Source organism: Rhinoraja longicauda, chromosome 1, assembly GCF_053455715.1.
Source record: "Rhinoraja longicauda isolate Sanriku21f chromosome 1, sRhiLon1.1, whole genome shotgun sequence".
In the NCBI taxonomy this organism is placed as follows: Eukaryota; Metazoa; Chordata; class Chondrichthyes; order Rajiformes; family Arhynchobatidae; genus Rhinoraja; species Rhinoraja longicauda.
In genome coordinates this window covers 134,460,876-134,487,204 of record NC_135953.1, presented here as the reverse complement: position 1 = coordinate 134,487,204, position 26,329 = coordinate 134,460,876, and the positions used below count along the sequence as shown (strand labels likewise).

Below are 26,329 nucleotides of genomic sequence, written 5' to 3'. Positions count from 1 at the left end.
GGAACAAACAAACAAACAAACAAACAAACGAGAGTTTTCAGTATATAGATGAACAAAAACAGAGGACAAGTCAAAAGTCATTGGATAAAGCTCAGCTTTCTTGACAGCTGCAACAAAGTAGAAAACAGTTATTCTGCCACCTGATTCCACCTCAACCAAGTGACACGATCACCTGCCAACAATAGTTTAATTGAATCCCGACAAGCTGAAATAAGAGACCCACTTTCTACTCATTTGCATTGCCACGTCACTAACAGTTCCTCATTATTTCAATAATGGTGTACCGCAAGAAAATCTTATGAAATAAACGCTGCAACCAAGATATGAATTCAGGTCCCTTAATACACTCTGCTGTCGTTCTGAATAATAATTTTAACATTCTAAACCTGGATAGCAGCAGCCTGACACACAAATTCACATTGGCTGTGGCAGAGATTGTTTTTTATGTCCTTTCAGAGTATTTTCAATAGTTTATTTCTGGGACATCAAACTCTTCATATTCAACTCTGCAACTTCACAAAGGAAATTTAAATCGGTTCGGGTTGGTTAAAATCTTGATTAAAAAATATTAATGAACCTTGAAGAAGGGTCTCGACCCGAAACGTCACCCATTCCTTCTCTCCTGAGATGCTGCCTGACCTGCTGAGTTACTCCAGCATTTTGTGAATAAATACCTTCGATTTGTACCAGCATCTGCAGTTATTGTCTTATATTACAAATCTAAAAGTCGCACCCAGGCCAAACCTGGCTGGCCCCTTGTTTAACACAAGTGAGATCACAAGCAAAGATGCAGGGCTTCACGTTTTCATGTCAAAGTGAGGCTGCGTACCTCGAGTGTGTTCTGTTTTAAATGTAACACTTGACTGGCCAACCATCCTGGGCCACAGCAAACCAGGCCCAGTTGTGAAGGAAGCTAAGAATCTTTGGATTCAACAAAACAGCACCGCTCTAGGTCAGGAAGGGTCTGCCGTCCATTTCCCTGATTCCGCAAGGTAACAAGGTTCAAGCCATCTATGTCGCGATGGAACCCCTCTCCAAAGTCCGTCTTCTGATTGCGCTGACTTCCAGTTATCCAATTGCCACTACATCGCTTCCCAGATCTCCAGTTATCCTCTTTCATCCACTTGTTACCACTTTCCCTCCTCCAGGGCGGAACGGTGGCGCAGCGGTAGAGTTGTTGCCTTACAGCGAATGCAGCGTCGGAGACTCAGGTTCGATCCTGACTACGGGTGCTGTACTGTACGGAGTTTGTACGTTCTCCCCATGACCTGCGTGGGTTTTCTCCGAGATCTTCGGTTTCCTCCCACACTCCAAAGACGTACAGGTTTGTAGGTTAATTGGCTGGGCAAATGTTTAAAAAAATTGTCCCTGGTGGGTGTAGGATAGTGTTAATGTGCGGGGATCGCTGGGCAGCGCGGACCCGGTGGGCCGAAGGGCCTGTTTCTGCGCTGTATCTCTAAATCTAAAAATCCAGCATCCCTGATCTCCCGCCTTCCTATCATTCACTCGCGTCCCGATTATGCTGACTCGGCTCTCCTGAATAAACAACTCCACCTGCAGCAGCCTTTCCTGCACCTGGTTCCCGCCCCTGTAAACAGCGATGCTCCTCCTGGGGTAGAAATGCACCCCCTGTGCGTGATCAACACGAGTGCTTGTGGCCTCACGATTGTGATCAGTGGCTGGCTGCATTGATGTGAACCACGCTGGTAGTTCTGAGCTGAATCCTTAATTTCCCTTCATTGTAAAATCGAAGTTGCTGAATGATTTATTGGTGTGGAGCCTTGCTGACATCGCTAATCGTGTAGTGAGCAATAGGTTGGGGTGGGATACGTGGCAGAGATCCACGGGGACTGCTTGGAATGTCCCTGAGTCAAAGGATTTGAGACTCACGGTTGCTGTGAACTACATGGAGAGAGCAATCCAGGCACACGATTGCAGCTAAAGGTTTCCTGCAGCATTTCACTTGTCACAAAAATGATAGCCTCTGAGAAGCAGAGTCTGTTAATACATTGCTCGTCGGAAAGTCCAGATCTGATAAAGACAATAGGTGCAGGAGTAGGCCGTTTGGCCTTTCGAGCCAGCACCGCCATTCACCGTGATCATGGCTGATCATCCACAATCAGTACCCCGTTCCTGCCTTCTCCCCATACCCCCTTGACTCCGCTATCATTAAGAGCTCTATCTAACTCTCCCTTGAAAGTATCCAGAGAATTGGCCTCCACTACCTTCTGAGGCAGAGAATTCCACAGCTTCATAACTATCTGAGTGAAAAAGTTTTTCCTCATCTCCGTTCTAAATGGCCTATCCTTTATTCTTAAACTGTGGCCCCTGGCTCGGGACTCCCCCAACATTGGGAACATGTTTCCTGCCTCTAGCGTGTCCAATCCCTTGATAATCTTATATGTTTCAATAAGATCCCCTCTCATCCTTCTAAATTCCAGAGTATACAAACCCAGTCGCTCAGAAAATATGATGATTCTAATTTTTTATTGATTCCTGTCTTCTATTTAGAAAACAGTTTTTATTATTCTCCTTTTGTTAGCATATACAAGGACCCTCTGCATAGTCGAGTCTTGCTCTTCTATTGTTTAGTTTAGTTTAGAGACACAGCGTGGAAGCAGTCCCCTCGGCCCACTGAGTCCGCACCGACCAGCGATCCCAGTACACTTACACTATCCTACACACACTAGGGACACTTTTACACTCATACCAAGCCAAATAACCTGCAAACCTGTACGTCTTTGGAATGTGGGAGGAAACCGAAGATCTCAGAGAAATTCCACGCAGGTAAAGGGGAACAACGTACGAACTCCACAGAGACAGCATCCATAGTGAGGATCGAACCCGGGTCTCTGGCGCTGCATGGCGATAGCTCTACTGCTACGCCACCGTGCCATCGTACTCAGTATACTCAACATTCACGGTATCTTTGCTGCTAATTACATCTTCTCCCATGGAACTTAACTTTCGGATTCATCTTCATCAGCCAGATCGATGCACATTAAACCTTTTGCTGAGTGGCAAGGCCTGCCTGCTGTCCCAAGGACCCTGACCCATGCTAAGTGGATAGCTGCAGTTACAGCAATGCCTTCAGTATTCGAGAGCTGGCAGCAGGGTCACCATTGAAACACCCATTGCATAGGAATGCCGGCAAATGAAGACTTTGGAAGGTGTCTTAACAATCTGAAACACGCTCTGAAGTTTCCGAGTCAGACCCTATCAATATTGACAATAGACAATAGGTGCAGGAGGAGGTCATTCGGCCCTTCGAGCCAGCACCGCCATTCAATGTGATCATGGCTGATCATTCTCAATCAGTACCCCGTTCCTGCCTTCTCCCCATACCCCCTGACTCCGTTATCCTTAAGAGCTCTATCCAGCTCTCTCTTGAATGCATTCAGAGAATTGGCCTCCACTGCCTTCTGAGGTAGAGAATTCCACAGATTCACAACTCTCTGATTGAAAACGTTTCTCCTCATCTCAGTTCTAAATGGCCTACCCCTTATTCTTAAACTGTGGCCCCTTGTTCTGGACTCCCCCAACATTGGGAACTTATTTCCTGCCTCTAACGTGTCCAACCCCTTAATAATCTTATACGTTTCGATAAGATCTCCTCTCATCCTTCTAAATTCCAGTCTATACAAGCCTAGTCACTCCAGTCTATCAACATATGACAGTCCCGCCATTCCGAGAATTAACCTAGTAAACCTACGCTGCACGCCCTCAATAGCAAGAATATCCTTCCTCAAATTTGGAGACCAAAACTGCACACAGTACTCCAGGTGCGGTCTCACTATGGCCCTGTACAACTGCAGAAGGACCTCTTTGCTCCTAACAACTGCAGAAGGACCTCTTTGCTCCTTCACTGGACCTCTCTGCTCCAGTGCCAGCACCTGGTGGCATGGTGGCGCAGAGGTATGGTTGCTGCCTTACAGCGCCTGAGACCCGGGTTCGATCCCAACTAAAGGGCGCTGTCTGTACGTTCTCCAAGATCTCCGGTTTCCTCCCACACTCCAAAGACGTACAGGGTTTGTAGGTAATTGGCTTGGTATAAATGTAAAAATTGTCATTGAGTGTGTGTAGGATAGCGTTAATGTGCGGGCCAAAGGGCCTGTTTCCGCACTGTATCTCTAAACTTAAACCAAACTAAACTAGTTCTATGCGTTCCTTGGTGTACTACGATTGAAACTGAGCAGTTGTGGGGCGTCGACCGAGACGTGTGCACCTATCAGGCTGATAAAGGTGAATCCAGAAAGTTACTTTCCATAGGAGAATATACATTTAGCATCTAGTGGATGTTGAATAAACCGAGTATTGCAATTGAAGGTCACAGAGAGAAAGAAGTGACAAGCGGATGATGCTAGTATATGCTGAGAAAAGGAGAACGATAAAATATTTTATAAATAGAAGGCAGGAAATCAGTAAAATTCATTCAATGAATGTTCAATTGCAATTAATAGTCATTAAACAGCAATGAATCTGAATTATAGTGTGCTGTCGCTTGGAAGCAGCCAGATAAGAGAAAATGGTCCTCTTTGAATTGATTGCCAATTCTAAGAGAGCATTTTATTGGGTCTGTGCCCAGACAAGCTGGGTTGCTTGGCACAGCGAATATCACTTGGATACATTCTCTTGAATGTATGCCTGTTCAGAATATTCTTCATTTTTCTTTCATTTAAATTTATGAAAGGGAAATCATAAATGTCTCTTATGAGATATTATCTCCAACCACACAATTACACGACATTCAGTACACCTGGATATCCAAACAATTCTTTGGTATATTTTTATTATATATCCCAAACCTTCCAACACATCTCAGTCTGCTCCTTAGTTCTTTCTACACCAAAATGCATCCCTTATTTTGAACAACTCTTTTTTCAGTTTTTTTCACCCCAGCGGTATGAACGTTGACTTCTTTAACTTCAAGGAGCCCTTGCTTTCCCCCTCACTCCATCCCCTCCCCCTTCCCAGTTCTCCATCCAGTCTCACTAAGAATACATTTAATCTCCGTACTGCCCACCACCCCCCCCCCCCCCCCCCCGACATCAGTCTGACGAAGAGTCTCGACCCGAAACGTCGCCCATTCCTTCCCTCCAGAGATGCTGCCTGTCCTGCTGAGTTACTCCAGAATTCTGTGCCTACTCTTTTCATTTCTCTTTGCAGTAAAGAATCTTTCATCGTATAATTCACACTTGCAGGTCAGCTGAATACCTCGAGCAAAACCTCGAGTTAAAACAAAGCAACGTTCATCTCTAAGGCTGAACTGTTATTCTGTGTTCCAGTTGCTGTCATTGAAATAGAACAGAATAAATACTTGCCGGTGGAAACACTGGCCAAGAAAATTCTGGATTTGCATCTGGCTGTTGAAAACGAATGTAATGGCTGATGAAAAGAGTAATCAGAGCAAAAGAACCTACAATTCATCTGCATCATGGAAAGCAATAAAACTTTTATAGGTTATTGTTCTCAAGAGAACATTTTCTTTGATTGATTGAGAAACTCAATGAAGACCTGCGATTGATGGGGTATACTTCAATATGTTCTCCTTGTTGTATCTGTTGAAACCAGAAGTTGCTCTTTGCATTGCTATAAACAATGTAATCATTCAGTTATTTGTTTCGTATCAAGCCTTTTAAAGCGTTGATTTTAAATTGGCAAATATTTTAGCTAGAAGCGAGTAACACCATCTGTTATTTACTTGCCTTTTCAAGTCGTAGGTTCTCTGATGTGATTCTGCATTCATCTTTCAAAATTTGGCATTATTAAACGGGAGCTAGACGGTCCTGCTATTTTGAAAGAATATAATGCCGCTTCAAGGAATTTTCATTTGATCACTCTAGCCGTCTTGCTGAAGAAGTTATTAAACTTGTGGTTCATAATTGTGGTTCGATCCTGACTACGGGTGCTGCACTGTAAGGAGTTTGTACGTTCTCCCCGTGACCTGCGTGGGTTTTCTCCGAGATCTTTGGTTTCCTCCCACACTCCAATGACGTACAGGTATGTAGGTTAATTGGCTGGGTAAATGTAAAAATTGTCCCTAGTGGGTGTAGGATAGTGTTAATGTGCGGGGATCACTGGGCGGCACGGACTTGGTGGGCCGAAAAGGCCTGTTTCCGGCTGTATATATATGATAATGTAGTGAAGCTGTGCTTGAGCAAAGTCCTTAAAATAAAAGACAGGCATTAAAATCTATCTAGAACCGGGCCCGTAGATAGAGCTTTAAAGTAAACTAGACCCGTTGGGCCCAAACCTCTCCTGCATTGGTACAACACCCTGTCCTCCCCCCCCCCTCCCCTCTCTCCTCAACCCCCCCCCCCCCTCCCCTCTCCCTTCTCCCCCACTCCCCCCTTCCCTCCTCCCCCTCCCCTCCTTTTAAACTTTAAAATGTGAATAACTTTAAAAATATAACACCGATTTCAATAAAACTACTTGCATTATCACTAAAGTGACAATGGTGAGTAAGGTGGGCCTAAAACTGGCGCGCTTTCGTGTACCGGTTAGGCTGAAGTTCAGTCACAAACAAGATAACAAACGAGAGTTTTAGTATGTAGATAGTGGGGGGTCCAGAGGAGGTTTACACGAATGATCCCAGGAAAGAGTAGGTTAACATATGATGAGGGTTTGATGGCATTGAGCCTATATTTGCTGGGGTTTAGAAGAATGAGGGGGGACATCATTGAAACGTACAGAATAGTGAAGGGGTTAGATAGAGTGGATGTGGAGAGGATGTTTCCACTAGTGCGCGAGTCTAGGACTAGAGGTCAAAGCCTCAGAATTAAAGGACATTCTTTTAGGAAGGAGATGAGGAGGAATTTCTTTAGTCAGAGGGTGGAATTCTTTGTCACAGAAGGCTGTGGAGGCAAAGTCAGTGGATATATTTAAGGCAGAGATGGATAGATTCTTGATTAATGCGGGTGTCAGAGGTTATGGGAAGAAGGCAGGAGAATGGGGTTGGGAGGGAGAGATAGATCAGCCATGATTGAACGGCGGAGTAGAATTGATGGGGCGAATTACCTAATCCAACTCCTATCAATCAATAGTCAATAGTCAATAGTCGTTTATTTGTCACATACACATAAATGTGTAGTGAAATGAAACATTACCCGCAGTTGAACAATAAGACCAATAAGATTAATCAATAAAAATGCAATAACACATACAATCACAACTAACACCAAACAAAAAGAAACATCCATCACAGTGAGTCTCCTCCAGTCCCTCCTCACTGTGATGGAAGGCCAAAATGTCTTTTTCTCTTCCCTGCCGTCTTGTCCCGCGGTCAGGCTGTTGGAGTTGCCATGTCGGGGCGGTCGGGGCTCCCGATATTGAAGCCCCCGCTGGGCGGTGAAAGGTCAACGGCCTATTTCAGGCCGCGCCGGACGGTGAAAGGTCCGCGGCGGGCCGACCCAAGCCCCGCGATTCGGGGCGGGCGAACACGCTGCCTCTGCCACTGCCGGAGCTCCCAATATCGGCCCCCATCCAGGGGCCTGCGGGCTTCCGACGTCCACGCGGCCCGCGCCGGAGCCTCCGGAGACGAGTCGCAGCCGCGCCCGCAGCATCCGCAGGCAGCCAGCGCCGCAGGTGGTGAGTCCGGACCGCGGGCTCTGCGAACCAGAGACCCAGGTGGTCCCAGGTGCATGGCCGGTGGTAGGCCGCAACGGGAACGGAGACACGACACAGAACAAAGGTCACGTCTCCGTTCTGGAGAGAGAATGTTACAGTTCCCGTTCCCTCCCACCCCCCCCCCCCCCACCCCCCCCCAAACATAACATACAACACTACATCATATTAACTACAATTCAGACAAAAACAACAAAAAACACAAAAGACAGACGGACTGCAGGCAAGCCGCAGCTGCGACGGCAGCGCTGGCTCCACTTATGATCATATGATCACTTATGATCTTATGATTTAAATACCTCAGGAGTGTTTAACCCCCTAAGGTAGCAAGAAAGTAGGATGGTATTCTTAACTTAGTAGCAAGACTCAGCAGCGATGACCACAAAACCAACCACTTTACTGGAAAGAAAATCTACTTAAAAACCTACTAGTTAATGCCCTTTCAGGGAACTATTTGAGAATCAATCACATATCCTATCTGGCCCATGTAATAGATTTTTTAACGCCCACTGAATTGACCTACCAAGCCACTCAATTGTTATAATATATTCAAGCACTATGTTCAAGTAGAGAAAACAATAAAAGCACTCAGATCATCGGCATTGATCTCGGCATCAAATTCAGATACAGCAAATTTGCTTCCAGCACAGCAGATCTCATGGGTCCTTACTCACAAATATCCTGGGATATTTGTGATCTCCCGGTGGCCGAGCACTTCAATTCCCCCTCCCACTCCCAGTCTGACCTTTCTGTCATGGGCCACCTCCAGTGCCATAGTGAGGCCCACCGGAAATTGGAGGAACAGCACCTCATATTTCGCCTGGGCAGCTTGCAGCCCAGTGGTATGAACATCGACTTCTCCAACTTTAGATAGTTCCTCTGTCCCTCTCTTCCCCCCCCCCCCCCCTTCCCAGATCTCCCTCTATCTTCCTGTCTCCACCTATATCCTTCCTTTGTCCCGCCCCCCCTGACATCAGCCTGAAGAAGTGTCTCGACCCGAAACGTCACCCATTCCTTCTCTCCAGAGATGCTGCCTGACCTGCTGAGTTACTCCAGCATTTTGTGAATAAATATCCTGGGATAGGTGACTAAATTGGCAGACCCGCCTCCATCAAATAATGTCCTGATGTACAGCACAGACAATGTGCCAGATCCATCCATCACCATCCCCGGACATGGTATTGGCATTAGATTATTGTCCGCATTGGTTCATTATTGTTGCATGTTCCGAGGTGCAGTGAAGAACGTTGGTTTGTGTGGTACCCAGGCAACTCGTGCAATACCATAAGTGCATCAGGTAAAGGGGAAAATAAACAAAGTGCAAAATATAGTGCGAGACCTACAGAGACAACGCAAATAGAGAAAACTGTGCAAAGTACAAAGCGAGGTAGAATGGATGATCAGGAATTTGACTTTTCGTATGAGAGGTGATAACAATAGACGATAGACAATAGGTGCAGGAGAAGGCCATTCGGCCCTTCGAGCCAACACCGCCATTCAATGTGATCATGGCTGATCATTCTCAATCAGTACCCCGTTCCTGCCTTCTCCCCATACCCCCTGACTCCGCTATCCTTAAGAGCTCTATCTAGCTCTCTCTTGAATGCATTCAGAGAATTGGCCTCCACTGCCTTCTGAGGCAGAGAATTCCACAGATTTACAACTCTCTGACTGAAAAGGTTTTTCCTCATCTCCGTTCTAAATGGCCTACCCCTTATTCTTAAACTGTGGCCCCTGGTTCTGGACTCCCTCAACATTGGGAACATGTTTCCTGCCTCTAACGTGTCCAACCCCTTAATAATCTTATACGTTTCGATAAGATCCCCTCTCATCCTTCTAAATTCCAGTGTATACAAGCCTAGTCGCTCCAGTCTTTCAAAATACGACAGTCCCTCATCTACTGTTCCAGATATGGACTCCTATATATCAGCGAGACCAAGCGCAGGCTCGATGATCGTTTCGTTGAACACCTCCGCTCACTCCGTCTAAACCTTCCCAATCTCCCGGTTGCCAAACACTTTAACTCCCCCTCCCATTCCCATACTGGCCTTTCTGCCCTGGTCCTCCTCCGTTGTCAGAGTGAGGCCCAGTGCCAATTGGAGGAACAACATTGCATATTTCACTTGGGCAGCTCACACCCCAGCGGAAGAAGGGTCTCGTCCCGAGATGCTGCCTGTCCCGATGAGTCTCTCCAACATTTCGTGTCTATCTTCAGGTATGGTTCTTTCAAGTCGTACTTACTAATGATATAATCGAAGATAGACACAAAAAGCTGGATTAAGTCAGCATGAACAGGCAACATCTCTGGTGAGAAGGAATGGGTGACGTTTTGGGTCGAGACCCTTCTTCAGACAATGATATAATCATTGATGCTGGAGTAACTCAGCAGGTCAGGCAGCATCTCAGGAGAGGAATGGGTGACGTTTCGGGTGAAGACCCTTTTTCACACAGAGAGTGGTGAATCTGTGGAATTCTCTGCCACAGAAGGTAGTTGAGGCCAGTTCATTGGCTATATTTAAGAGGGAGTTAGATGTGGCCCTTGTGGCTAAAGGGATCAGGGGGTATGGAGAGAAGGCAGGTACGGGATACTGAGTTGGATGATCAGCCATGATCATATTGAATGGCGGTGCAGACTCGAAGGGCCGAATGGCCTACTCCTGCACCTATTTTCTATGTTTCTATGTTTCATACTGAAGAAGGGTCTCGACCCGAAACGTCACCCATTCCTTCTCTCCTGAGATGCTGCCTGACCTGCTGAGTTACCCCAGCATTTTGTGAATAAATACCCTTCGATTTGTACCAGCATCTGCAGTTGTTTTCTTATAATACATGTAATCATTGATGATCAGTGTGAATATGTTGAGAGATGAATGACCTGTCTCTGTGCTGTGTGACTTCATGACATGTTGGACTCATTCCAGATCCACCCTGCCTGACGCAACTGACCAATATTCAACGACAGCAAGGCGGAAAGAAACCACTCGGTGAGCTCAATTATTATTTTGAACTGGCATTAAAGAATGGAAATAATGTGGGAAAAAGTACATCAGCAAGCCTCACAAGATAATTTACAAGCTGTTGAAAGCAATCTTGGATGTGAATTTATTTTTCAGTATCTGATCTGTACGGTGATCAAACATAACAGCGTCTGCTGTACCTGCAAAAGGGAATTTTGCATTTTATTTCATTACTAAGCCGGTATTATTTTTAATTTTTTGGTAATAATTAGAACATGTATTTGATTCATTTGTTTTTTTGTGTTTATTTTTGCCATTCTAATGCATGGAATCAGTGACAATAGTTTCTTCACTGGGAAAAAAAAAAGATTTTAAGTTGAGTTTTATAACAAGCAACAATGTAAGTCAGGAAGTTGTTGGGCGTTGTTACTAAAGGAAAGGAAGGAGGCACAGAGCGCCAGGTTGCACGATCAATACCCTGGTTTTTTTTTTATTATCAAAAATTGGACTCAATTATTTTTAAACAATATTTGCAATACAATAAAACAAAACAGAACCCACCGCCAGAATACAATACAAACAAATATACCAAATGAAACTATTGTACAATTACCAGACCAAGTGGACCCGTTAGGCCCAAACCTCTCCTGCATTGGTGCAGCACCCCCTCCTCCCCCTCCCCCTCCCCCCTCTCCCCTCCCCCTCCCTCCCCGCCTCCCACCCCCTCACCTCCCCTCCTTCCCTTCCCCTCCTTCCTCCCTTCCCCCTTCCCTCTTCCCTTCCCCTCCCCCTTCCCCCCCACTCCATACCCCTCTTCCCCTCCCCCCCACTCCATCCCCCTCAACCCCTCTTCCCCTCCCCCCCCCCCCCTCCCTCCCTAGGAGATAGATTTGAACTTTAAAATGTGAATAACTTAAAAAATATAAGACCAATTTCAATGAAACTACCATTTTTGCCATTAAAGTGATGACGGTGAGTAAGGTGGGCCTAAAATTGTCGCGCTATCATGTACCGTTTTGCCTGAAGTTCAGTCACAAACAAGATAACAAACGAGAGTTTTAGTATATAGATATTACAATCTCCATCCGGGATGCATCCAATCCCCCGCGGTGCCCAGCGGTCCCGAAAATCCCCCAGGGTGCCCGTGGACAGTGTGTATTCCCTCTCCAACACCACCCGGGCGTGGATGTAACCCCGGAAAAGGGGTAGGCAGCTGGCTCGGGCAGAGCCCCCTTCCGCCTGGCGCCGTGAGTCGCGGATGGCCAGCTTGGCCAGGCCCAGGAGCAACCCAACCAGGACATCTTCGGCCCTACCCTCTCCCCTACGCACAGGGTGTCCAAAGATGAGGGTGGTGGGTAACAATACCCTGTGGCTAATTCTTCACGCTTCACTTCCACAACCGTATATCTGGTTGGAGGTTCATTTACGTTTTCTTCCCAAGAGAAGCAGTAATGCGGATTAAGTGCAGGATACTGCATCTGCATCTCCTTTACTTTTATAAATCGTAGTTCCCTCTTCCGTACAGGTACACTGGAGAGATTATCAATGGGAGACCGAATGGCATTGAAAGAAAAGGAATAATCTATTGCAGCAGCAAATTGCATCATTGAGATTTTTTTTTTCCTGACTATTTCTCTACTTCTAATTTCCAAAGCGAGAGACACATTTTATTTATTTTTTAACTTATCAAGCTTCACTCCATCAAAATAAGACACAAAAATGCTGGAGTACCTCGGCAGGTCAGGCAACGTTTCTGAAGGACACGGACAAGCGATGTTTTGGATCGGGTCCATTCTTCAGACTGAGTCTAGTGTGGGGGAGAAAACTCAATGATAGAATGGGGATGGGACAAAGCCGGGCGAGTGATAGACTGGAGCGACTAGGCTTATGTTGAAAGACTGGAGCGACTAGGCTTATGTTGAAAGACTAGAGCGACTAGGCTTATGTTGAAAGACTGGAGCGACTAGGCTTGTATACACTGGAATTTAGAAGGATGAGAGGGGATCTTATCGAAACGTATAAGATTATTAAGGGGTTGGACGCGTTAGAGGCAGGAAACATGTTCCCAATGTTGGGGGAGTTCAGAACACGGGGCCACGGTTTAAGAATAAGGGGTAGGGCATTTAGAACGGAGATGAGGAAAAACTTTTTCAGTCAGAAAGGTGTGAATCTGTGGAATTCTCTGCCTCAGAAGGCAGTGGAGGCCAATTCTCTGAATGAATTCAAGAGAGAGTTGGATAGAGCTCTTAAGGATAGCGGAGTCAGGGGGTATGGGGAGAAGGCAGGAACGGGGTACTGATTGAGAATGATCAGCCGTGATCACATTGAATGGCGGTGCTGGCTCGAAGGGCCTATTGCATCTATTGTCTTTTGATAGGTGGGTACAGGTGAGGGGCAAATGGGTAGACAAAAGCCAGGTGAAAATAAGACGAAAAGGACGTGGGATAAGAGAAGAGGGATAAAGTGTGAAGCCAAAGGAAGGGAATTAGGTACTCCAGCACCTTGTATCCTTTTTTTGTAATTAGCACCTGCTGTTCCCTGAGTTTACATTTCACCCCGTCAGATCCGTTTGCCCTAATTCATAACATTCTAAATTTTTGTTCTTACAATGGTCTGACCCCTACACAATTGCAACTTGTGCTCCTTTGTCCACTAACCTCGTCTCTCCTGTGTAAAAGCCCTTTATCTCACCAGACAGGTTATGCAACTCCTAAGCACTGTGATGCTTACAAAAAAATGTCTCCCTCTTTTCGCTCCTGATGTCCTTTATCCCTCAAGCAGAAGCACTAAAATTGATGTTCTAGCTTTATATCTCTGGTTAATGTTTCAGGTCAGGAGCCTTCTTCAGACGTTTAACTTTATATATTCTTTGTTCGTGGGGGCTCTACTGTGTGAAAGCAATTACTGATTTTCCCATCATATTGACAGTAACTACACCTCAAGGATATAGCCAAGCTGTTTAGTGCCTTGGGAAAACTTGGGGTGATAAAAAAAGTGTATAAAAATAAAAAATTTCAAAGTTCCACAAAACTTAATTTTCATATACTTTTGTTATTACCCAAAATGTCAACTTTAGATAGACACAAAATGCTGTAGTAAACTCAGCGGGACGGGCAGCATCTCTGGAGAGAAGGAATGGGTGATGTTTCGGGTCGAGACCCTTCTTCAGACTGATGTCAGGGTAGTGGGCAGAACACAGATAAGGAAGTGTATATATAAGGAAGTGTAAGGTGTGAAAACAGGACAAAGGGAATAGAGTTCAAGGAGTTCAGTCTGAAGAAGGGTCTCGACCCGAAACATCACCCATTCCTTCTCTCCTGAGATGCTGCCCGACCCGCTGAGTTACTCCAGCATTTTGTGAATAAATACCTTCGATTTGTACCAGCATCTGCAGTTATTTTCTTACACTACAAGGAAAATGTAGAATCGATCACTGTTATTTGGGAGAAGGTAACAACAATGCAAACAGAGATAAAATGTTTATCTTTTTATAGTTATCACTTATAGAGTTGTTTTTGCAAGCAATCTTTTCACTCATCTTTCACGCCATTTTTGAAACATTTAAATTCATTCATGTAAATGGACTAAGTTGTCTCAACAACCACATCTTCATTATGTTTTGACTAATCCATGTGGTCCTACTGAAGATAGTCACAAAACCTGGAGTAACTCAGCGGGACTGGCAGCATCTCTGGAGAGAAGGAATGGGTGTCGTTTCGGGTCGAGACCTTTCTTCTCCACCTGAAACGTCACCCCTTCCTTCTCTCCAGAGATGCTGCTTGTCCCGCGAAGTTACTCCGGCTTTTTGTGTCTATCTTTGGTTTAAACCAATATCTACAGTTCCTTCCTTTGTCCCGCCCCCCTGACATCAGTCTGAAGAAGGGTCTCGACCCGAAACGTCACCCATTCCTTCTCTCCTGATGTGCTGCCTGACCTGCTGAGTTACTCCAGCATTTCGTGAATAAATACCTTCGATTTGTACCAACATCTGCAGTTATTTTCTTACTCTACAGTTCCTATGTTAGCTTCTGACCTTTGTCATCATCTCTTTATTTCCAAATGGTTTATTTCCATCTGCCACAGTTATTGTCCACATTCATAAGGTCATATTTCATACGGTCATGGAGAATACGTGAAAGGAGCACAATTAGCCCATTCGGCCCATCAAGTCTACTCTGCCATTCATTCTTGGCTGATCTATCTCCATCTTTCCATCATTAGGTCTCTCCTTGTTCCTGCATGTAATCAGAAGCAGATCAATAATTTAATAATGTCTCTCACTCACCTAGATTCTTTACAGAATAGATAGACCATAAGATGTTGGAGCAGAGGTACACCATTCAGTCTCGACCCTGTACTGCTCTTTAGTAGAATCTGGCATTTCTCTTTCCTGCTTTTTCCCCCATAACCCTTGCTTTCCTCACGTTAAAACCTATATATTTCACTGTTAAATATACACAAAGACCATGTCTCCAAAACTGCGGCAAGTAGTTCCAAAGACACAAATCTCTGAATTCCTGCAGGCACTGTAAATTTCATGATGTAGCCTGTGCACAAAATTTGTTCTTGCGTGGGCTAGTCAACTTGCCACGACCTCTGCCATCTGTTTTTAACTGAGTTAGAAAATGGAAATGGTCCCCAAAACGTTGGATGCTGAAGTGATGCTTTTCTTGTTGACATTGTAACTAATGTCATGGCCTAAAGTCAGCTCAAGCTATGCCACACAGAGTCACAGCAATTCCCATGACTTTTTTTTTCCCCGCTGTGTAGATGACAAAGCATTACATCCATGCATCAATCTGCTCCATGGCCACTTTGCACACCTTGCAATACCAGTGACGACCACCAGATTAGATATTTAAATGTTCTTTTGGTGATTTGTGTCAGAAACAAATGTTAAAAATGACTGGAAGAGCTCATGACAGTTGGTTTGATGTGGGTGGCAAATGGGGGAGCTGCCAGAAAATGGAACAGCCATATACTCGTTAAGATTTAAAGATTTGAAATTTACTCCACTCCTCTCACGTACATCTCATGACAAGAGTTTGGTTGCTGCAGGTATTTTCCTTCCCACCTGTGATGAAGATGGATATTATAAAGCCACCCAGTGCCACAGCAGTGTGGCGCAATGCTGGTGTGTTGATCGTTACGGGAATGAACTGGGAGGATCGAGATCAAGTGGACCGCCTGATTGTGGTATGTTTCTACACTCCCTTACAACATAGAAGGTGGCCGTTCGATCCATCAAGTCCATGCCAGTTAACAAAGCAATCCCACTGATTTTCCCTGCAACCTGTACTCCCCACTCCTTACTTCCACAATAGGGACAATTCACAGTGACCAGTTAACCAACCAACTCAAACATCTTTTGGATGTAGAAGGGATTTGAGCAGGAAACTACCAGTCACATGGAGAATATGCTAACTCCACATGGAGGTCAGGATTGAGACTGGGTGGCTGAAGCACTGTAGTTGCCCCATGGTTCGTCCTCTGTGGCAATAACATAGTCTTCCTTTCACTCCATACCCATTGATGACCTTTGTCTCCAGAAACCCATCCATCTCCTCAAACGTGTTCAGTGCCTTTGTCTCCGTATCTCCTCAAACATGTTCCATCTCCTCAAACGTGTTCAGTGCCTTTGTCCCCATATCCCTCTGCGCTGCAGAAATCCACAGGTTGATCGCTCTTGATTTGGACTGCGACAAGAAGTTTCTCCTCGTCACAGTTGTAAACTTCTTGCCCGCAAACCTGATAATGTGATCCTCTTTCGCCGGCTGTCCCCGCTACACCTCCAGCTGCCCGGCTCTGCCACCTAAACAAAAATGTTTGCATTTATAACATTACTTGTGAAATGAGATTTCCATGTTGAAAAACACACGGATTGCACATTTCCTCACTTAATGTTTTGCTTAATACTTGAATATGAGATGACAACAAGATTGTTGGGGCTGCGGTCTGTGAGGAATGCTGCAATAATGTGTAGGAAGGAATTTAAATCGAAGACAGACACAAAATGTTGGAGTAACTCAGCGGGCCAGGCGGCATCTCTGGAGAGAAGGAACGGGTGGCGTTTCCAGGTTGAGACCCTTCTTCCAGAAGGGTCTCGTCAATAGTCAATAGTCAATTTTATTTGTCACATACACATAAATGTGCAGTGAAATGAAAGATTACCCACAGTCCAACAATAAGAGCAGTAAAAATAAGCAATAACACACACAATCATAAACCAACACCAAACAAAAAGAAACATCCATAACAGTGAGTCTCCTCCAGTCACCTCCTCACTGTGATGGAAGGCCAGAATGTCTTTTCTCTTCCCTTGCCGTCTTCTCCCACGGTCAGGCTGTTGAAGTTGCCACGTTCCAGGTCGCGACGGACGGTGAAAGGTCCGCAGCGGGCCGACCCCAGCCCCATGATACGATGCGGGCGAAGACGCCGCTGCTGCACATCGGGGCGCTCGGCGCTCCCGAAATTGAAGCCCCCGCCGGGCAGAAAAAAATCCCGCGGCCTATTTCAGGCCGCGCCGGACGGTGAAAGGTCCGCGGCGGGCCGACCCTAGCCCCACGATTTGGGGTGAGCGAAGACGCTGCCGCTGCCGGGGCCCAAAATGTCACCCATTCCTTCTCTCCAGAGATGCTGCCTGGCCCGCTGAGTTACTCCAGCATTTTGTTTCTATCTAAAAATGCTGTCAAAGTGTACAATGGGATATAGATCAGCTACAGAAATAAGGGCCTGTCCCACTTTAGGCGATTTTAAGGCGACTGCCGGTGACTAGGCTGTCGCCGACAGTTCGCCGGGGTGTCGCGGGCATGATCGTGAGGAGTCTTCAAAGAATCGTAGTGGATCTCGGCGCGTCGCTGAAAAATCAACCGGAGTGAAATTTCTCGGCGACAGCTGGCTTGTCGCCAGGTATCGTTGCTTATTGCGGGCGCTGTCGCATGCTGCCCCCAGGTTTGCTAGGTTCTCTTAGATGCATTTAGAAGCACATAATATTAAAATAAGTAAAGTCATTTCAAGATACCATAAAATACTTGTGTTTAACCAATTTATTTACCGTCAGGACATTTGACAGGTAGATTGGAGGCGACAGTTTGACGGTCAGGTAAGCGTAGGGATTTTCGCGATGTTTATGGCCATCAGCGATTACATTTAAAGTGGGCTCCCAACCCAGATATGCAACCCAGAAACCAGATATGCATCTCCCGTACATTTTCAAAGAATGCCCACACACTTTTCACAAAAATCCATTTAACCACTTTTTAAATTTAATTTCTTAATACTGCCTTTAGTAAACTGGAAGTCAATCCAGTTTATGCCTTGTTACCATGAAGCTTGGTTTTTAAGTAACCCATACAAGATGTTATAGTTCAAAACTCTCAAGTACTTACCGACTTGTCAGTGATTTCAGCGGAAATTAGGACGCCAGAGAAGCATTGACAGCGTGGGAATTTTGCGATGTTTTCGAAGACGGTGTAATCTCGACCTGACTCGGCATTGTCGTGGTCATTGTCGTCGGGTAAAAGAAAATTTTGGCGATCTGCTACGACTTTAACAGTCGCCGGCAGTCGCCAAAAAAATCGCCTAAGTGGGATAGGCAGAGAAGTGGCACATGGAGTTTAATGTGAGCAAATGTAGGTTAAATATAGGGGAAAATAAACAATTAAAGGCATGGCCTTTAACGGCATCAATGTACAGAGTGGTTTTGGAGTCAAAGACGATAACTACCTGAAAGTGGCAACACAGGTAGATAGAGTGGTAAAGGCGGCGTATGCTTTTATTGGTTGGGCTATTGAGTAGAAGAGTCAGGAAGTCACGATGCAACTTTATAGCACATCAGTTAGGCCGCGTTTGGAATATTCCGTGCAGTTCTGGTCAGCCCATTACAGGAAGGACGTGGAAGTATTGGAAAGGGTGCAGGGGAGGTCTACTAGGATGATGCCTGGATGAGGGGGTATTCGCTACGGGGAGAGGTTGGACAGACGTGGATGGTTTTGTTTGGAACGCTTGAGGTTGCAGGGAGACCTGATAGATATATATATAAAATGATGAGAGGCACAGATTGGGTGGACGGAACCTTTTTCCAAGATGAAAATTTTGAATATTAGAGGGCGCAGCATTAACGTGATAGGGGAAAAGTTTAATGGAGATGTCTGGGGCAAGTTTTTAGCGCACTGCCAGGGGGGAGGGGGGGGGAGGGGGGGAAAGGGTTGAGGCAGATACCATAGTGGCATTTAAGAGACGTTTGGATAAGCACATGGAGGTGCAGGAAATGGAGGGATATGGATTATGTGCAGGCATATGAAGTTGATCTTGGCATTATGTTAGTCACTGGACATTGTGGGCCGAAAGACAATAGACAATAGACAATAGGTGCAGGAGTAGGCCATTCAGCCCTTCGAGCCAGCACCGCCATTAAATGCGATCATGGCTGATCACTCTCAATCAGTACCCCGTTCCTGCCTTCTCCCCATACACCCTCACTCCGCTATCCTTAAGAGCTATATCCAGCTCTCTCTTGAAAGCATCCAACGAACTGGCCTCCACTGCCTTCTGAGGCAGAGAATTCCACACCTTCACCACTCTCTGACTGAAAAAGTTCTTCCTCATCTCCGTTCTAAATGGCCTACCCCTTATTCTTAAACTGTGGCCCCTTGTTCTGGACTCCCCCAACATTGGGAACATGTTTCCTGCCTCTAATGTGCCCAATCCCCTAATTATCTTATATGTTTCAATAAGATCACCCCTCATCCTTCTAAATTCCAGTGTATACAAGCCTAATTGCTCCAGCCTTTCAACATACGACAGTCCCGCCATTCCGAGAATTAACCTAGTGAACCTACGCTGCACGCCCTCAATAGCAAGAATATCCTTCCTCAAATTTGTGGACCAAAACTGCACTCAGTACTCCAGGTGCGGTCTCACCAGGGCCCGGTACAACTGTAGAAGGACCTCTTTGCTCCTATACTCAACTCCTCTTGTTATGAAGGCCAACATTCCATTGGCTTTCTTCACTGCCTGCTGTACCTGCATGCTTCCTTTCAGTGACTGATGCACTAGGACACCCAGATCTCGTTGAACATCCCCTCTTCCTAACTTGACACCATTCAGATAATAATCTGCCTTTCTATTCTTACTTCCAAAGTGAATAACCTCACACTTATCTACATTAAACTGCATCTGCCATGTATCCGCCCACTCAAACAACCTGTCCAAGTCACCCTGCAGCCTTATTGCATCTTCTTCACAATTCACACTGCCCCCCAGCTTAGTATCATCTGCAAATTTGCTAATGGTACTTTTAATCCCTTCATCTAAGTCCCGTTCTTATGCTGCACTATGCTCCATGAGCGATGAGCTATTATTCCATCATGGTGAAGCAAAGGTTCTAAGAACAGCAGTAACAGTAACTTTGGAATTATTTCTCAGTTTCCAGTTACCGATAGCATGATTTTATTCATTAAATGTCTGTCTAATTGCATCTAAGTTATGTAATTTAATTTAGAAAATGTCAAACGACAATTAAATTCATTCTAGCCATCAAGAAGCTAATAAAAACTGAAACATAGATTAATGAAAATGAAAATGGTTTAAAGAATAATTATATAAAAATTGGATGCACCCATTCTCTGGAGCAGAAAAGCATGACCGCGTTTAGCATCAGTACCAAATTGATTCTCCACAAAGAAACAACAGAATTAGACAAAACCCTATATTAAATCACACAATGGGGTGATGCAAGGTTGGTTGGATTCCCAGTGGCAATTCACCTGCATTTGTGCATCTCCCAACATACTGCTGTGCAACAACATTGGTGCCTTCCCTTCAATGCACATTTCCCATGGCAGCCAAGAGCTGCAACTATGCTTTGGCTGACATGTGTGGACCTGGAAACTGTGGTGAAGATGGATGATATCTCTCCTGCAAGTCCTGGACAAGATAAATCCCAGGGGGGGGAAGGTTCTATGCCAGTGGACTTGCGAGAAATTCCAAACCCACGACTTAAAGACCACTCTCAGTGTCGGAGCTGCAGCAACAGTAGGTTTCGGACCGCGACCATTGGATGGGACGAGCTATCAAAATAGGTTCATTGAGCAGCTAATGAAAATAAGGCGAGGTGCAGAGGAGGGGTCTATTGGGAGCGATCATGTGAGGAGAGAATCAGTGTGGAGGGTAAATGTGAGGCTTTGGCTCATGACGATTCAGGTAGCATTCAAGAAGTGCAAAATATAAGGTTTTGAAAGTCAGCACGGACTGTTTGGGCTGTGGCATTTGTTTCTTTGCTGTATCTCCCTGTAAACAAATTGTCAAACCAAAAGCATGTGTGTTGGATGTCAGAGCCAAAGGAATAAGTGGTAGGCCATTTAGGACTTAGATGAGGAAAAACTTTTTCACCCAGAGAGTTGTGAATCTGTGGAATTCTCTGCCACAGAAGGCATTGGAGGCCAATTCACTGGATGTATTCAAGAGAGAGTTAGATTTAGCTCTTAGGGCTAACGGAATCAAGGGATATGGGGGGAAAAGCAGGAACGGGGTACTGATTTTGGATGATCAACCATGAGCATATTGAATGGTAGTGCTGCACCTATTTTCTGTGTGATGACCTTTGATTTTTTTGTATTAACTTTTTCTTGTTTGAAACTCTTCTGAAAAACCTCCCTAATCAAGCACATTGTGGCAAATCATATCCTTTAGATAGACACAAAGTGTTGGAGTAACTCAGCGGGTCACGCAGCATCTCTGGAGATAAAGGAGAGGTGACGTTTCGGGTCGGGACCCAGTGCAGAGTTAAATTCTCTGATCTGGCAGCTACTGGCATTGCCATCATCAGCAGGAGTTAGTAGGAATTCTGCATTTCTGCAAAGAGTGACGGCACGGTGGCGCAGCGGTAGAGTTGCTGCCTTACAGCGAATGCAGCGCCGGAGACTCAGGTTCGATCCTGACTACGGGCGCCGTTTGTACGTTCTCCCCGTGACCTGCGTGGTTTTCTCCGAGATCTTCGGTTTCCTCCCACACTCCAAAGTCGTACAGGTTTGTAGGTTAATTGACTGGGTAAATGTAAAAATTGTCCCTGGTGTGTGTAGGATAGTGTTAATGTGCGGGGATCACTGGGCGGCGCGGACTCGGTGGGCCGAAGGGCCTGTTTCCGCGCTGTATCTCTAAATCTAAATCTAAATCTAAAGAGGCTTTGGTCATGCCCTTGAATTTGTTTCTCAATTTAGTTCAGCAATACAGCGCGGAAACAGGCCCTACGGCCCACCGGGTCCGTGCCGACCAATGGTCCCCACACAGCAACACTATCCGACACACACTAGGGACAAATTATAATTATACCAAGGAAATTGACCTACAAACCTGTATGTCTTTGGAGTGTGGTAGGAAAACCGGAGATTCCAGGAAAATCCCCACACAGGTCACGGGGAGAACGTACAAACTCCGTACAGACAGCACCCGTAGTTAGGATTGAACCCGGGTCTATGGTGCTGTATAAGGCAGCAACTCTACCGCTGCGCCACCGTGACCGCCCGTTTCTATGTTTACCTGGTATTCCCTTCACTTGGTGGAGTTCAGAATGGAGTGGTTCGGGATTCTGTTATCAGATGCACAAGCAACATGGTCTCCCCAATGGAGCCAACTTTGTGTAAGTCGGGCCTCAGTGCTGGGATATTGATCAGTACATTGATTATATCTCGCCAATGGATTTGGAAGGTTTTGCAGAGGTCAGTCGATAGTATATTTCCATTGTCTTCAGGTGCCTTTGGTAGCAGATTCAGATCTCAGAAGCCCCTGGGTGGGTAAAAATCGGCTCAATTAACCTACAAACCTGAGGTAGGCACAAAATGCTGGAGTAACTCAGCGGGACGGGCAGCACCTCTGGAGAGAAGGAATGGGTGATGTTTCGGGTCTAGACCCTTCCTCAGATTGAGAATTGGGGGAGGGGGAGATATACAAAGATAAGCAAGTGTATTGTGTGAGAACGAGACATCAAAGATGGAAAGCAAGGGTCAGTTGAAGTTGGAGCAGTCAATATACATGCTGCCCAAGCGAAATATGAGGTCAGCTTGCGTAGCTCACACGTACACCAAGCCAATTTATTTACTTATTTACACTTATAACAAGCCAATTAACCAACCAACCTGTACGTCTTTGGACAGTGGGAGGAAACCGAAGATCTCGGAGACAACCCGCACGGTTACAGGGAGAACGTTCAAACTCCATACAGGCAGCAAGCACCCGTGGTCGGGTTCGAACCCGGGTCTCTGGCGCTGCAAGTGCTGTAAGGCAGCAACTCCACCACTGCCCCACCCATGGAAAGGAACATGTGTCTTTGTTGTCAGAGGGCAGCTCTGTGGAGCATGACCAGGCTGATAGAGGATGTGGATGTTAAGAGCCATCTTGTTCAGTGGGCAGGCCAACAATGCCTTGGAGCTCAGCTACCACATACGCACTACGTCAACAGTCAAGTGCTTGCCGCAACTCTACGACTGATGTTCAGTTGGCTTTGGTTCTGGAGTGCAGTCGCCATTGGGTTCAGGAATTTCTCATTGGTTCTGAAAATAAGTTTTACTCCTTTGAACAGTTTGTTAAAGGTGCAGTACAGCAATGCAGTGCAAAAGGCAGAACATAAATGTCGGGCAATGAAACAGTTGTTTGACACTGAGATTAACTCCCAAACATGAACTCTCTTGCAGACTTTCTGGCTGGATATTATTGAAATATGCAAGAACTTATGATGCAGTGATATTAGTTGAGTTTAAATGCCCACATGTGATTGAAAAAACATTTGTTTTGTGAACAAAAAAATGGAAGAATCCTGACAAATGTTTGCTTTTTAAACAGGAGTACAGTCAGTGGTATTTCTTGGCACCAAGACCACTGCCTTGTATATAAAGTGGAACAATTTTAATCTTGGAAAGCAGGGCAAAATGTCAATATTTGCTGACGTCCACTAAGCCCGATCTTGTGGTAAACAGTGATATATGACTGCAAAAGGACTCTTTTAGGATAGAGCCACAAGTGGCAGATGGAATTTAATATACTGAAGTGCAAGATGATGCATCTAAGTAGAAATACATGAGAGGCACAATTCTAATGAGTGTATAGAGGTCTCTGTAGATAACAGGACATCTTGAGAAAATAGCCAGCAACACCTTGCAATCTAAGGCTTCATAAATCTAGGAATTGAGTACAATTGAATGCTATGCTGTTCCTTTAGAAAGGTTATTTAGGTCAAAACCTATATTATATTCATTTCTGATTACCATACTCTCGGAAAGTTATAAAGACCTTTGAGAGACCCCAGAGGAGATTTTCCAGACCAGTTCCAGGAATAAGCGATTTTAGCGACAATGTTAAATTGAAACTAAAATCGCTATCCTTGGATTAAAGGAGGTTGAGAAGCAACATAGATGTACGATACGATACGATACAATAGAACTTTATTTATCCCAGGAGGGAAATTGATCTGCCAACAGTCGTAAGAACACAAAATACACAAAACACAAAATACATGAAACATAAAATTAAAGTGAAGAGTGGGGGATGTGCAAAGATTGGGGGGGGAGTCAATCTCACTCAGTCTGTTGTTGAGCCAAGACAAAATAGCCTTCATAATATCACATGATAGGAGTAGAATTAAGCTATTCGGCCCATCAAGCCTACTCAACCATGGCCGATATATCTCTCCATCCTAACCCCATTCTCCTACCTTCTCCCCATAACCTCTGACACCCGTTCTAATCAAGAATCTATCTATCTCTGCTTTTAAATATATCCACTGATTTGGCCTCCACAGGCTTCTGTGGCAAAGAATTCCACAGGTTTACCAGCTTGCCTATGACCTAATCACATTGCATTGAACTATACGATGCATTTTAATCACCGAGCAGTGGGAAGGTACTCTATGATCTATTTTTAATCTGAAGAAGGGTCTCGACACGAAACATCACCCATCCCTTTCTCTCCAGAGATTCTGCCTGTCCCGCTGAGTGGCTCCAGCATTTTGTGTCTTAACTTCGGTGTCGACCAGCATCGCCAGCTCCTTCCCACACAGCCGGGCCCTGGTGAGACCGCACCTGGAGTACTGTGTGCAGTTTTGGTCTCCAAATTTGAGGAAGGATATTCTTGCTATTGAGGGCGTGCAGCGTAGGTTCACTAGGTTAATTCCCGGAATGGCGGGACTGTCGTATGTTGAAAGGCTGGAGCAATTAGGCTTGTATACACTGGAATTTAGAAGGATGAGGGGGGATCTTATTGAAACATATAAGATAATTAGGGGATTGGACACATTAGAGGCAGGAAACATGTTCCCAATGTTGGGGGAGTCCAGAACAAGGGGCCACAGTTTAAGAATAAGGGGTAGGCCATTTAGAACGGAGATGAGGAAGAACTTTTTCAGTCAGAGAGTGGTGAAGGTGTGGAATTCTCTGTCTCAGAAGGCAGTGGAGGCTAGTTCGTTGGATGCTTTCAAGAGAGAGCTGGATAGAGCTCTTAAGGATAGCGGAGTGAGGGGGTATGGGGAGAAGGCAGGAACGGGGTACTGATTGAGAGTGATCAGCCATGATCGCATTGAATGGCGGTGCTGGCTCGAAGGGCTGAATGGCCTACTCCTGCACCTATTGTCTATTGTCAAATCATTCCTCGATTTAGATTAATGTTATGATCCCGCCACTCTGACACTAACAAAATTAGCTTTGCAGTTTTGAGCGGAGAGAAGGGAACCTATTGGTGCAAATGTTTTCCGAATGAAATGTTCTTTTTGTTGGCATATTTTCTAGAAGGTGAGCAGGACAGTTCAGGTGACTTTGGCAGTGCTGACTTCCAAGAGTGGTCGGATGATGAGGATAATGTGGAAGATGTCGTCGATGAGGAAGTGGATGCAGTTGACAATGAAGATGACGAAGATGATGACGATGAATACGATGCAGGTGGTGACATATGGTAGAAGGGAAATGTCATGAACTTTAATATTTTGCACGTTTCTATAGTGAGATCTCATGAGTTACTAGTCATATTACAAATGATCAAAAAATATTTCGGTCAACGTGTATATTTTGTACAATGATACTGTCAAACAAGGTTTCTCCAGAATATAAGTCGGCATCCTTTAAAAATTGTTGCAATTCCTCTTTACCCTGCATCATTTTTTGAAAACAAATTAAAAATTCTTTCAAAGGAGAAAAAAATATTATAACAAGTGAGGAAAAATATTGTTTTTGTTCAAAGATTGGTTTATTTTCAAATGTGTTTTGCCGACATGTATGTTCCCATTGTGACAGAGTAGATCGAAGTTCATTCTCCTCTAATGACTGGCCCATTCTGCTCATTGGTCCCGACACTGGATACAACACGGAGTGTAGGAAAATAACTGCAGATGCTGGTACAAATCGAAGTTATCAAAAATGCTGGAGTAACTCAGCAGGTCAGGCAGCATCTCGGAGAGAGGGAATGGGTGACGTTTCGGGTCGAGACCCCTCTTCAGGCTGAAGAAGGGTCTCGACCCGAAACGTCACCCATTCCTTCTCTCCTAGATGCTGCCTGACCTGCTGAGTTACTCCAGCATTTTTGATACCTTCGAAAACAACACGGATGTGCATTTGATATCAAAAGTCTTCGTTGATTGGCCTGTGCAGATTAAAATAAACTTTAAAGCCATCAAATTAGAAATTTGACTTTGGACAACAATTGGTCAGCTTTTGACAATGAACAAACGACATTTCTTAAGGATTACTTAGTACAACGAACAGCCATTA

At 45.2% G+C, this 26,329-nt stretch overlaps 1 protein-coding gene across 1 annotated transcript in view; it reads left to right on the top strand.

The window, feature by feature from the left end:
- spock3 (SPARC (osteonectin), cwcv and kazal like domains proteoglycan 3) overlaps window positions 1–26,051 on the top strand; it is a 416,043-nt gene extending 389,992 nt beyond the window's left edge. Inside the window, exons 9-11 of the mRNA XM_078407003.1 lie at window positions 10,545–10,607; window positions 15,639–15,776; window positions 25,355–26,051. Of these exons, the coding sequence (XP_078263129.1) occupies window positions 10,545–10,607; window positions 15,639–15,776; window positions 25,355–25,521 (368 nt within the window). The 3' untranslated portion in view covers window positions 25,522–26,051. The remainder of the gene's footprint in view (window positions 1–10,544; window positions 10,608–15,638; window positions 15,777–25,354) is intronic.
- The last annotated feature ends 278 nt before the right edge of the window (window positions 26,052–26,329 follow it).